Source organism: Cupressus sempervirens, chromosome 10, assembly GCF_028749045.1.
Source record: "Cupressus sempervirens isolate cs-2001-9-10 chromosome 10, ASM2874904v1, whole genome shotgun sequence".
NCBI classification, from domain to species: domain Eukaryota; kingdom Viridiplantae; phylum Streptophyta; class Pinopsida; order Cupressales; family Cupressaceae; genus Cupressus; species Cupressus sempervirens.
Genome location: NC_143127.1, coordinates 156902767 through 156918096, shown reverse-complemented (window position 1 = coordinate 156918096; position 15330 = coordinate 156902767). Strand labels below are relative to the sequence as shown.

The window sequence follows — 15330 nt, the reverse complement described above, 5'->3', positions numbered from 1 at the left end:
ACATTCCTTCGACGTATAATTCAAAATTTTTGGGGTCCTCTTATATAAACAATAATCATATATAAGATTATCAATATTAAAACACAAATAATTTTAAATTTAGAAAATAGAGACAAAATAATACATATGATCTTTTCTAAGGAATAAAATTGTAGGAGTGGTCTAGTCCAAAATAGAGGCATCGCGACAAACAGAACCATATAAATCTTGAATAGAACTATATAAATTTTGAACTAGAATTATATGAATTTGAGTAAAATTAATATTAATTAATATACCAATGAAGCATGACCCAATTTTTTTTTAGTTGTGCAGTTTTTTGATGTCTCATTTTAAACAAATAAAATGACACAACTTTTACTCCCACATGGCTAATATTAGCTTAAAAAGTTTGTCCCATCAAGAGAGGTAGGATTAGTAACCAACATTGATTAGATGACGGTGAGCCTTAACAACCATCCAAATGTAGTGATTGGACATATTACATCTTACCATCCAAACCAAGAATTTGTTAAGTGTCTTACTTGTAATCGTACTGAATAAAGTAAAAAATATCTCTTTTAATGATGTATACAGCAGAAGGCTCCACTGGCTGAATCATGTCTGGTTTTGAGGGCTTTTCAAAGGATTTGAATCCCTAATAGGTCAAACAAATTGCCAATATAGTAGGTGCAAGGTTACAAATGAAAAGAGCAGAATGAACCATTTACAGTTAAAAAACCCCACTTACAAAACGACCGGCTGCCTTCAGCCATACTGTTACAGTAACCGCTCACATGCTCTCTCACCATTACTAATTTCCAGTTGGAGCAAATTCTGGCTATAAGACTCATCTTTTTTTGGGTCTTCAAACAATCTGAAACCTTCTCTATTATTCACAATTGTTTGGGTCTTCAAATAATCTCAAACATTCTTTGTTCTTTACAATTTTTTGGGTCTTCAAACAATCTGAAACCTTCTTTTTGTTCTACAATGGCGAAGAATCAGACTTTTTACAAGTTATAAGAATTGGGAAATCCTAATATAAGGAAAAATCTGATTTGGGATATATAGTCACAATACAAAGAAATCATCTGGGTTTTGTGTTGGTTGGTTGGAATGGAATATGAGGAGGGAAAAGTGTTTGTTGGTGGACTTTCAAGGGAGAGTACGGAGGAGGGAGTGAAGAAGCACTTTGAGAGGTATGGAGATGTTTTGGATGCAGTGATAATGAAGGACAGACACACTGGTCGCTCCAGGGGTTTTGGATTTGTCTTCTATTTCGACTCAGCTGTTGCAGACAGAGTTGTTCAGGAGAAGCATGTGATTGATGGCAGACTGGTATATTCGTTAACTCCATTCTTCTTCAGTGTTTTTCATGGAAGACGCTTCAATGCTTGTTTTTGTGTTCTTGTTTAGTTACAAATACCCATTCAAAGATAGACATTTTATTTCTGCTTTCCGCCTTCTGTTTTCTGGCTTGCCTTTGGTCTCTGGACTATGTTTCTAAGGGGTGATCTCCTTTCTTTTTACTTTTTCTCTTTGTGAGTAGTGCTTTTAAATATAAATTAATAGAAAAAAAACACATTTGTGTGTGAAAATAAGTATTTATCTATATTTTAGAAATTAGATGTAATTATTAATTTGTCAATAGATGTTTTTTTCTTTATAGTCATTGTTCATTTGTGTATTTAGTATCTTTTGACCATTTTATTGGTTGAAATTGTCTTTTAATTTTTATATTAGATACATTGGAATTATCTCATCTACGTTCATCTTTACACTATTATCTTCATTCTAATATCTAAACACATTAAACACTTCTATTTATTTAGATAATTTATATTATTTCAATTTATCTATTTCTACAATTAATATATTTTATCAAAATCAAATTGATTTAATAATTTTTATAGTTTAATGACTTTAAATAATTCAATTTTGACATATATTTAAATATACAAATAAATTAAATTAATTTATTAACAATAATATTTCATAAAAATCATGATTTTTATCTATACTAAACTACATAAGCAACAAAAAATATGAGGGATAGGCAATGTACTCAATAAGCGGAGTATGAGGGGTTCTCGCCTTTCAATGCTGATGCTTCTCTATTGGGCATATGGCTACAAATTGCTTCTCCACTTGTGGAAGGACATTAATGATGTTCATTTGACTGTCCTGGCCTTCGATGCTTCCTTTGAGGGCTTTTTACATGTTGTTGATGATGCTCCTAATGCTAATTTAGCTTCCTTAGACCTAGTGGGCCCGACTCCACCTCTTGAAGTTGACGTGGTCCCATAGGATGCATATACCCTTCTCTAATTGCTTCTCCTAATATGCTCCAACCTTTTGTTCATGATGTACCGGTTTGCTAGCACTTTGCTCTTTGTGTCGACAACCTCACAAAGAGTGATCTGCCACCTCCTCCCCCTTGTGATAATGACCCTAGTAATAATATCACTTGGACGGTTGTCCATCGGTGAAGGGAAAATCACTCTTTAGTATCTCATTCTCCTTCCCACACTATGGGTGGTTGCTACCCATTATTGACGTGGGTTGCTAGTTGTGTTGCTAGTGTGTTGTTAATGGTCTATTCTTGGCCTTGTTGTAAATAGTCATTTTGGTTTGTAGCTTTTATGCCCTTGGGCTATAATTTTGTAACGGACAACAACCTTATTTAGCTACTATTGAATATCAAAAATAAAAATTAATTCATCAATCAATGTAGTTAATTCATAAATAACTATGCAATTAAGTTGCAAAAACCTACTAATTACCTCCAAGAAATGGACAATACTTGCCACATCTCCACATCAATTCCACTACCAATGAGGGTAAACTCATGAACTAAGATAAAATTTTAGTCATTCCTTTACCTCATTCAAAATCTATAAGTTGAGATCAAATCTATAATTTATTCATCCTAATTTGGAGCAAGTATTGTTGTCAAAGCATACAACACATATTTGATCATTGACTAGAACATATCCATTTTTATGTGATGCATTTTGGTTTGATTCATGTCTCCCATTCTTTTTTGGTCTACAAATTGAGGTACAATTGGTAGGACTCTAGTTCTAGGCACTAGTGTCATTAGGGTTGGCTAAAATTTACATATGGTGATCTTTATCACAATTCTACCTTTTCATAGCTCCTTGCAATCATAATTATATAGGTATGTATATGCATATACACGAAAGATAGGAAGATATTTTTTTGTCTAGGGGATTTCCATAATCAAACTTACATTCATGTTTCCATCTCCATAGCAACATTAATGATAATGATAAAGAGACAACACTCCTTCAAGAGAAGAGGCAAAAAAATAGAAATGATAATGAACAAATAACATAAAGTATCCTTAAATATGAAACTCTTTTGGGATGATATCTTACAACACATATCCCACAAGGATTTGGCAGAGAAGGAAGAAGCTTCTAATGGAAGTATTTCACTACTAGAGAGCTTCAAAATTGTAGAAAAAATAACTCCTCTATAGATAGATTGTGTCTAGATAGATATCCAAATGAAAGCAAGAGACTCATTTATATATTGTTCCAAACACCCACAAAAGACCTTTTTTGAGTTGGTTGACAAGCAATAATACTCAAGACGCAAGAGTGAAATTTAAATTTTAGACCTTTTTGAAATTGACATGCACGACACTTGAACCTAATGCTATTTTCAGAACCTTTTTTGTTATTAAAATATTATTTTGCATGGGTCTTAGCATTTTCTCTTGATTCAAACAAAAAATAGTCACATAATAAGAAAATAATCCATGTATAAAAATAGGGTGCCAAACCTAGTGTAAAATTGTAAGGGCATACAATCTATGATGCTACATCAACACCTATCAACCCTCCATCATTACCATAGAAGAGAAAGAACTCTTCCTTTTGGGCACAATTATCTTCATTTTGTTTGGTGTTCTCACAAATTATCAATTTGAAAACCCTAAGCTCCCACATATATAATGACAGAGTCAATAATTTCTTCTAAAGTAGCATATGTCATATTGAAGATCAAATGCATATGATGATGACCTACTGAGAATTTTTTTTTAGGCCCTCATGAACAAGGGACCCTAGAACACATTCATGTTTATGCAAACTAAGGCTTTTGGAGCATCAAACACATATCTCCCAATTACAAGAATGAAGAAGAATAAGGATATTAATGATACCACTATAAGCAATAACGTAACTTTTCCCAACATTATAACCCTTTGCTTCAATCAATTACAACTCTTATCTTGATTAAAAGAAAATTATTTCTTGCTCTTTTATCTTTATTATTTTTGCCTTCTTTTTAACTTAAAAGTTGTTTTGTCATTGCAGTTTATATTTGTGAGTCAATCCTTAGGGCACATAATCCTCAATATTACTGCAACAATCATCCACAACATGGTGCATCCAACCAATTGCCTGCTTAGGTGCCACTCCTCATGCACTTGATACATTGCCATCATGATCCCTTGTAATAGTCTATAATATGTCTTGCGATAAAATTTTATTATTTGCCAGATATAAATTTTCTTCCTAGAACATACCTTGCATCGAGCATACCCAATCATCATGTAATTATCTTTACCCATAATATCATCATTGTCCATCATAACCCTGCACATCTCATCCCTTTTAGTAGCATAATTTCTTCATCTACCTGAATCCAACCATTTGTTCCCCTTCATATGTTCCAATTTTTTATCTTCATTTTTCTCGTTCCTTTAAACTTGGCTTTCATTTTCAAACACCACTTAAATTTTGTCAACATGCCTACTCTCTCGAATGACCATCACTAACCCATTTTCTAACCCCCATTATTACTAGGGTATCCTTCTACTAATTATATCTCATGGAGTGATGACACTTAAATTCTTTAAATTAAAAGCGCTTCTCTTTTTTGCAACACTATTTAAAGAGGTATAAAGTAGACACTTGAAATTATCTTTTACATTTTAGCTTAACATATTCACATTTCAATCAATCCAATTTTATTTCCTATTTCACATCTTTTATTAAATGATTAAATTAAAATACATTATTAGTCAAGTCATATTTCCTCTAATAATTATTGAATATCTTATTTACTATTTGATTATGTTAATTGTCTTAATTTATTAATAAAAAAATTACATATAATTAGTTCATCTTGCTAGCTAAAAACAAATATTTAATTAACCTAGGTAGCTAGCTAAAAAAATATTTAATTAACCTAGGTAACCTTTCTTTTGATTTATTAATGAAATAAATTTTATTTAATAAATCAAGCTAATCCATTCTACTGATCTTTCTCGATTTTTAATTAATTAAATCATTTTCTCGTATCTATTATTCCAAGAACATCTGCAACCTCCATTTTCACAAATGTGAGATCTTTCACTTGTCACAAGCGCACGAATCCCCACATTCCCACACATTTCAAAGACATTCCATTGTTAATTATTATACAAATTCACACATTCTCTCACATGTGTTTAGTCTTCTACTTCTTGCACGTATGAATCCTCCCCATCTATTATCTAATGTAAGGGCCCGTTTGGCTGCGGGAATAGGAATACATATTTTGGAATACGTATTCTAGAATAGAAAATGGGGCTACATACCTGTTCTCCGTTTGGTTCAGCCAATATTTGATGGGAATTTGTGGACCCCAAAATTTATGTTTTCAAAAATAATAAAAAATGGAATAGGAATACGTATTCCAATAACACCTATTTTGGTGGAATTGCAAAACCCCATTTTTGGGCCAAAAATAGAATACGTATTCCATTTTTACTTCATATTCCAATTCCGTTTTGGTGCATCCAAACGAAGAATTCAAAATTTTTGAAATTTAAATATACCTATTCCGCTTGTATTCCGCTCGCCAATAAATATATGCCCATCCTCCATTTTCACTTCCAATTGTTACCTACACACTTCATCACTGCATCATCTCCCTCCACTTGACACATGAAGAGTTTGCACAATGAACAATTTAATCCCAAACAAATCCTCAACCTCCATCTTGAAGAAACCTTCTCCAAAAGACAACAATAAACAAAAATAACTCATCTAAGAAAGAAGCAACCTAAATGGAAGCATGGCTACTATCTACCAATCGCCTTGGAGCATCTCACAGGATAATGAAGTTATAGTCATTACTTAAGTTTTGTATTGTTTATGTTATATGTTTTTAATTATTCTCTAAGTGGATACAGCTTATGTTTTGTTTGAATTGAATAATTATATGTTTTGTTTGAATTGAATAATTATTTTATATCTCTTTAGTACAAATTGCACCATCATAGTTATACTTCAGTGATAAAATAAAAATAATTTTGTATGCATACAACATTTAGCCTTTGATCTTAAATTATTTTTTGTTTAAAGGCTTTATAGTTTAAAAACTAGATTCAAATTAATTTTTATATTTAAAATTCCTCATCCAAATTCATGTTTAGCTGGCTGTGAAAAAAATTGGTCACTTTTGATTACTTGTTTTGTATGTGCCAATGGCTCTTATTACTTGTCCACCATTGTAGAAAGCTACTTTTCAACAGTTCTGTTAAAAATCTAGTAAGACCATGTAACGTTTGCTACTTTCCCATATCACTTATAGCTATTTTTTTCAATTTCATATTATGTTTAGGTGGAAGCAAAGAAGGCTACTCCTCGAGATGACCAAGTTGGTATTATTGATGGAATGGGGCCAGTATTGCAGACGAGAATAAAGTTGTTTGTTGGTGGTCTAGCATCAAATGTCACAGAGACTGATTTCAGAGAGTATTTTCAGCAGTTTGGCACTGTTTTAGATGCAGTGGTTATGCATGACCAAGCAACTCAGAGACCAAGGGGATTTGGCTTTGTCACTTATGGACTAGAAGATGTGGTAGACAAGGTTATGGCAAAGGCTTTCCATGAGCTCAAAGGAAAGCTTGTGGAGGTGAAGAGAGCAATCCCTAAAGAGCATTGCACATTCACCTCTACAGCCTCCGCAAGTGGACTGAGAATGGCTATGAAAAGAGGACTCAACTTTGGTCATGGAGTCAGAACGAATCTCATGGGTGCTTCTAATTCAGGAGGGACAGGTGTGTTTTTGCCATATGGTACACACAATGCTGATCATGCCCAAATTGGTGGTGTATACTGGCCTAGGGTTTTTGCAAACCCAAATGGATGCACTAGGGTTTTTGGAGGTAATCCTAGTGGTGGAACAAGTGTGTGGGGCAATGGAGTTATTGGTTTTGGGGATTGCAGTGGCTCAGATATGTGTTGCCTCAATGAAGTTCAAACATGGGATTCAATGGCAACTGTTGCTGGCCATAGATTTAGAGCAGCCAAGAGCTTTTACAGCTCAGATGCAAGTAGTGGTTATATCAATATGAGAGAGGGCAGTGTATATGGTATTAAAGACCCACATTTGAGATTGAATCCATTTGAATCAAGGAATCCATTTGAATCAAGACGAGCTCTATCCATGGATTATGGAATAAACAATACATTTGCAGACTATGGTGGCCCTCATTTAGTGAGAAGAAGTCCACCAGAGATCGGTATTGGCGATGTCTTAAACATCATATATTAAGACTTAAGTTCTAGACTAAAAGTGTTAAATAGTGAAAATTGACTTATTTTTTCAAGTTTAATTTCTTCCTTGATATATGATGTTTAAGAATGACCTTAGTTCACATTTTTTGAAATGTGAACTGAATTGAATTGGTATTCTTTGTGCAGGAATTTCAGTATAAGTACGCACAGCAAAGAATATGTTCTAGGTTTTTTTTAATGATGTTTTGAAGTTTAGTAGAAGTGAATTGCATATTTCAGTTGTTGGCCGAATGGATATGAAGTTTAGGAGAATTCCATTTAAGTTTAAGTTGTGTACAGATGGGATATGAAGTTCATCACAATTCCATTCTGATTTCATTGTTTGCTTGCAGCGTATTATGTACAGTTGAGATATCTACATCTCTTTTCAGAAAGGAAGTTAACACTAATTCACGCAGATTTAATTCATGAAGTTTCTGAAATTCATAATAAGTTATTTAATAGTTCCTATATTTAAGTAAACCATCATTCTTTATTATCAACCTCATTTGATACTATCTTCTATGATCCCACTGAACTAGAAACTCACAACGATTGATAATTTCCTACGTTGAGAAGAGGGTAACTCTTATCTCATTTCTATGATAAATTGGTAAGGTTAAATTATGACTTATGAATATCAATGATGTGTAGTGTTACTAAAACTGTAAGCTTTTAGTTTTCCCCCTATTCTTGAAGTCAATAATATCACTTGAAGAGTAAATCGAAATTATAGTGTTAAACACTATTTTTTATATTTTAAAATTATAATAAATAAATATAATGCTTATGGGAATATCTGTATTACATATTATTGCTATAATTAAATATATAGAGAAACATTTTTAAATGATATTTTAAACTAACTATCATACTCCACCATAATGTATATCAATGGTTATGGCAAGTCACTCTAAGTATTGTATTTGAAATGTACCTTGGAGGTGTGTTTACAAGTATTACTTCTATCTAGAGATGGAGGTTAACATCACATTTTTCCAATTAATAACTCTATATCAATTCACATTACATTTTTATAATTAATAACTCTACGTTAATTCATCGTTCTTTTTTGCAAAGGTGCAATTGGACATTTTAGGGATTGTGTTGATTATTATTTGTTGTAAATAGATAAATCAATTTCTTTCTTATTCGTTGGACCTAATGCATTATCAATATTGGATTTCATTTTTAAAAAATGTGGATAAAACTATAGATTTGTGTCAGTACTTTAGGCTAAGTGATATGATCTAATTGAAAAGGATTTGATCGGAGGGGTTTCAATTGAGCCTATGTGGTTGTAACATGGTGTTTGTGTGGCAACTAGTTTTTGGTTGGAAGCCTTTCAAGCGGAACCTTATGGTCAAATTAGCTCCAGCCAAAACTCCCCAATATATAAACTTTAAGTGAGGCATTAGCCCCACATTTTACATGGATCAAGATTGGAGGAGCAAGTGAGGGGCTAAAGATATTTGGCCAAGCAATAGGTAGTTTTTTTTTTTTTAAATTAATTTTTTTCTTTAAATTGTGTTATGTAGGTATGATTAGATTTAAAAAAAAATTCTACCATGTTTATGTAGACATATAGTCAAAATAGGAAATTTTGACATATACAAACATGAACAAGTTACAAACATGACCCTAGTAATATGAGTGACACAAAAATGATTATACATTAGACACCCTAAAATAAAATTTAAAAGTTAGTGACCTATTAGCTACAATCCATATCACACATACATATACATGAATGTACCTAGTGATATAATATGACATATTATGTCATATGACCCTATTATAACATAAGGTCCTACTACCTAGTCTTGTGTCATAATAGGTCATCTCATGTCATAAGAGGTCTTGTTATATCACTTGTCTTATGACATAATAAGTCTTGTTATAGCATAATAGGTAAATTAAAGGGTGTAATAACATAATAGGTCATAGAAAGGGGTATAGGTCATAGCAAGGGGTAAGTGATAAGAATTGTAATAGGGCAGTCTAGTTTTATTAAAAGTAAAAGTATCTCAAAACACATACATACTCTATTTGCCTATGTGTAAGGATTTGGCTAGATAATAAGGAGTTTAAATATTTTTGACAGTTCAATAAGGTATTTGAGTTTTTAATAATTGTAAAACTCTATTTAAAGGGTGAAAAGACATAACTTGAAACCTCAACATGATCACAATATTCAATAGGTGTAACATTGAAAAATAATTTTAATCTTCTTTCATTAGAAGACTCCAAGAAAAGCTTGTTGATGACTATTTCAACCAATGATGAATAGGCTAACAATTATTTTTAAAAAAAGAAAAGAAAATTAGTTCATAAAATATATTTCTATTGATTTTCTTCCTAAAACGTTATGTAGTATATTTTAGATTGTGTATCTATATGTATCTACATATATGTATGCATCACATAAAATATTTTTATTCTTAAAATTAAAGCCAATATTTTCTTAAAATTTAGTAGCAAAATATTAGATTATGGCATGTGTGTAATTACATGCATGATTTTATATGTTGTTGGCAATTTGACTAGGCAAATAGGATGTGATGTTGTCATTTATGGAAACATATAGCTCTTATCAAGTGAATAGATCTTGTCCAGATAATTTTTTGGGTCAAAGACTTAGAAAATTGTCTAAGTGTCACATAGTGTATCTATTAGCTCGAGAAATTTTGTGATTAGCATAGTTCACAGAGGTAATTCTGGCACATGCACACTTACTTGGAGGAAGTACAATATGTCAAGATGACATGTACAAGAGTGCAAGATGGTACATGCAAAGATATTTTGGTTTTATAGAGACATTGTTGAAAAGACAGAACATGGCCGACTTGAAGAAATGAATATTTTGGGTTAAGGAATTACTTTGTTTATCAAAATAATTACTTAATTAATTAGGGATTACATCCTACATGTTAACCCTAAGTTAGCAAGAATCAATTTTGTATTTTGGCAAGTGTATGAAAGAGTTGAAGGGCGATAGTTAAAGTAATATGGTATAAAGGAAAATATTTTGGATATGAAGTTGCATGAACTTCTACAAACTTGTAAGTGTATAATGTTATGTTTGTGATGCGAGTTCTGATGTATGATCAGAGTAGTGTGAATTGTGATAGGGTATTGGCAAGAAGCTGGGTCACAATTCCGCAAAAGTCATATCCATGGAATTATACTTCTTAGAAATGGGTACCTAAATTTAAAAAAATTGGGTACCCATTTCTAAAATCAAGGTTCGAGCACCCGAGCTGTGATTCAAATATCGAGTACCTAATTATTGAAAAGCGGATTGGGTGCCCAAATTGCTTAAAAATCAGGTGCCCGATACCTTTACAAATCAAGTACTCGATTTGTAAAATATCGGGTACCTAATTTTTAAAACTTACAAATACCCAATTTTGGGGGTCATTTTCACATCTAGAAAATGGGAGCCCAATTTGAGAGCGATATGGCAGCCCATTTTTTACCTCTACCGACTGCCCCTTGCTGCTATTTTTTGATATACCAGGTATTTTAATTTTTTTTGTACTATATTACTTAATTATTTTCAGTTTTACGTTTTATATGTACGTCAGTTTATTATTATTATTTTTTCAGTTTTAATATATGTAAAATTGTAAATTTACATTTTTAATGAGTATTATCTTATCTTTTAATTTAAATAATAGTTTCGTACATGTTCATTTAAAAATTATTATTTTAGATGTTTTGAAATGTATTTAATTTATATATTTATTACAATGTTGAATGATTAGATTAGATGTAAATTCATTGTTTAAATATGTAATTACAAATAAATATTGATTTCAAATAACCAGTGATTAATTATCTAGATTAGTTTGTAAACCATATAACATAGAGAGTATTTAAACTAACTATAACCTCGACCTAACCATATAGTTCTATACAATAAAACCCTAAACATATAACTAAGTATTTAATTACGTAACACTCCGCCAAGGGATCCAAACACAAAACTTAGTATTTAATGATTTTACTTATTGTATTGTACTTTGTTTCATGGATCGAAAATGGATGATGTAAACTATTTTATAAATGTATATTCTTTTAGCCTTTCATACCCTGTGACATGTACAATGGATGATTGTGCATTCCAAATTAATTTGCCAAGTGGCATTCGGAACAAATGTATATTATTTAAATGGATTGAACTCAAGTAGTTATTCTTTCATGTGGATGTGTTATTTATTTTACTTCTAGTACTTATAATTATTTAAAAATGAAATGTAAATGTGCTCATTAAGGAATGTAATCTCTTATGTGTTTTATGTAAATTATTGTACATGTTATTGCTTGCTTAGTAAAACTTTAGATTAGTTCTTTGGATCCCTTGGTTGGGTGTCATTTAGGATTAACTATAATCCCAATTTTAACCAAAACTCTAATCATAACCCTTACTGTCATCATAACCATAATCTTAATTTGCTAAAACCTACACCCTAATATATAAATAATTGAATAACTATCCTAAGAACCAAGTACTAATTATAAATGTCAAACCATAATCGTAACCTTAAATGATAAACTATTATCCTAGAGGAGCATCATATCTACATCTACATGTCATATGAATCTAAAAACATTTACATATCTAATTACATCATTTATTGCATAGGAAGGATTTAAAAATTTCATTATATTATCCATGCATATCATATATATCAAAAGAATCATATAGAGACATGTCATTTACTACATCCATTATAGATAATCAAGAAGGATACTTAGGTAAATTTATATATAACATGATATTATAAGAAAAGAAAAACACCATATAGGAGCATCTCATGTATAAACTAGAAAAATTGATCATGACACATGTAATGTGATCAAATAATATTTTTAATCATCGCATATACTATCAATGTATGGGGGTGATATAATCAAAATATCAAAAAATGAGTGATATCAGAGCATTATCAATATCAAGGTCTCAAAATGACACAAAGACAATGATACATCATAAAAAAATTATAAGAGAAGAAGGAATCAAGCATCTAATTAAATAATCCTCCCTCACTATCAAGAGGTGGAGGTGGAACATTAGTGCAAGTAGGAGGGACTATACACCCTTGGATGCCTAAGAATATATAGAGAAGTGAATAACTTGTCTTTTCGCTAGAATAGCTGTTGAGTATTCATCATAATAGCAAGCTTCTCTAGAGTTATGATAAGTGGCCTCACCCTGTGTAATCCTTAGTTGAGAAGTTAGCTCTGCAATCTTCTTGTCATGATCAATTACCATGCTAGCTCAGATGACCACCTATGTCTAGACTATCACTTGGCACTGTGATACTCTCAATATTCTCTAGAGTCTCCTAATGACATATTCTTATGTGGGGTCTCCTTTGGCTTCCTGCTTCAGAGGCCCATGATAAAACATCAATAATTTAATATAAAAAATTAATTTTAAAAAAGGGGCATTGATTCATTAATTAATCCTAACATAATTAATCAAATCAAGTTTTTAAATCCTATGGCTAGAACTATTAATTAAATGAATTAATTAAAATGATCAATTATCCATATAATCACTAATGGAAAATGAAATTAATTCCCACCAATAAAGCTTAAGCATGTATTGATCAATCAAGGATTCAACCTCCACCACTCATGGAGAATGAATCCAAACCATTGAACTCCTAGAGATTTCTATAAATGTGCCATCAACTCAAGCTTTTGAGATATCTACATTTTTTTGTAATAAGGTAACTATGCAAATCATTTGAGGTGATTTGCAAGTGCTTCTAAGTGAATTTTGGGCATTTGAGAGCTAATCCATGTATTACAAGATCATAATCTTATTACACTTTATAGCTTTCTAGCATCATGTAGGGTTTATTTAGTGTGACTCGAGTTCATGATTACATCCATTTTATGATTACATGCACCTCATTTACAAAATATTAAACCTTGACATCAAGTTTTAAATCCTAATTATGTCAAGTCTAACCCTTATCCTAAACCTTTATATTCTAAATTCTTAACCCTTAGACTAACTAAGTTATGGACTAAATGCTAAACCTTCTATCTATGTCTTTTCATATGTACTTCTATCTACCTCTATATCAAATAATATATCTCAAATTATTTAAATTCAATATACTATAATATTCACTATTTAAAATCAAATAATATATCTTAAATTCACTTGTGAATTGAAATCATTTAAAAAAAAAAAATATAGAACAACAAACAACTTACCGAACATATAAGAATTTCCCATTCTTTAATTCTTTAGTGCAATTACTTTCCCATTCTTCTTTGATGAATCCAAAAGTATAATAATTCTTCAACATACAATTACTTTCCTTTGGCAATCCATTTTTCAAGAGTGTGATCAATTTATCTTATGAAAAGGCCTAATAACCTTCAAGAGACTAATCTTGTGTCAATATGGAAAGTGGAAAAGATTCCAATCCTTGGAAGTTGTCAAGAGTGCACAAGACTATATATCAAGGTGCATTTTGTAGTCATTTAAGTTAGGAATATAAAGATGAACATGCTAGTTGGTTATTATGGAGAAGATGGAAGAGTGACAGGAAATAAGGTAACGAGTCCACCTCAACATCTTCCAAAGGTAGATCATTGTCATTGGTATTATTTTCTATAAAATTAGCAATATTATTAGTTTCATGATAACAAAGTTTAAAATTGTATTGAGATAATTTATGGAGATGAAAAGGAACCTCATCAAAATAATATTAAAGCTTCTAAGAATAATTTATTGTATAAAAAAGTGCATGATAAATGACCATATAATGCCCCTTGATGATAAATATTTGATATATGATGCAAGAGAAGATGAAATAGCTAAGATTAAAGCTTCTATTTTATCCACATTATTAGAAATTAACTACATGAAGTTTATTAGAAATGACTTTAATGACTAAGCTAGAGAAATCCATTTTTACAAGATGATCACAAGACAAACTAGGATCAACCCTAAAAGAATCATCAAAAAACTTATAATTCCCTACTAGGGAAGGAGACCAAACAACTTGGGCCAAAGATTCATACTTATTGACTTGTTTTCTAGACTATTGAGAAGGGTTGGATTTTAAAGAGGCAAATTTTTCTGAGTAAAGTTATCTTAATTTATGGATGTCTTCGGATGATTAATATTTTCATATACCTATTTCATGACAACCTTAGAGATATATTGATCAATCCTATGAATGACATTAGATATTGTTGATGATATTTTCCTGAAGAAACCTATTGTTTCTCTCAAGCCAAATATTCTAAATAACTATGGAGGGACTTATCTCCTAGATAGAAACAACAAATGACACCTTATACAAAAATGGTCAACTCTTAAATAATTACATAAGGCTAGTTGCCATAGTTGATGACCACCCAAACTTAAAACTAATTAGTAGTAGTTTTCCATTGAGAAGGGGAAATGTAAGAAAAAAATATCTGAGGATTCCATAAAGTAACCACCAAAAGTAGGCATACAATGCCCATAGTAGGCATACAATGCCCATAGTAATCTAGAGGGCTACAATTCAACATGATTCATCACCATGTTGGACACATAATGAGATTTGATTGTATACTTCTTTGAATGTTATTGGATCAAAACAAGTTCATTTTCTAGAGGGTTTAAAATAACCATGTTCTCTCATTTAATTCTAATTCTAAGGCACATGCAAGCTCATAAGGAAAATCGAGGACATGAAAATCGTAAACATAAAAAAATTGTAAACCATAACCTTACTATAATCTTAAC

The 15330-nt window shown here is 31.2% G+C and overlaps 1 protein-coding gene across 1 annotated transcript; it reads left to right on the top strand.

Annotated features, from left to right (window-relative positions):
* The first annotated feature begins 822 nt into the window (after positions 1-822).
* Positions 823-7818, top strand: LOC149533055 (uncharacterized). The gene is made up of 2 exons (XM_089804652.1): positions 823-1320; positions 6625-7818. The coding sequence occupies exons 1-2, from the start codon at positions 1099-1101 to the stop codon at positions 7558-7560; spliced, it is 1158 nt and encodes a 385-aa protein (XP_089660778.1). The 5' UTR covers positions 823-1098; the 3' UTR covers positions 7561-7818.
* Positions 7819-15330: the final 7512 nt, after the last annotated feature.

What these genes read in the sequence shown, in the direction of transcription:
- LOC149533055 (XM_089804652.1), top strand. Translation starts at nt 1,099, where the DNA reads ATGGAATATGAGGAGGGAAAAGTGTTTGTTGGTGGACTTTCAAGGGAG. An exon ending in ATGTGATTGATGGCAGACTG is followed by an intron (nt 1,321 to 6,624) that starts GTATATTCGTTA and finishes TATTATGTTTAG; the next exon opens with GTGGAAGCAAAGAAGGCTAC.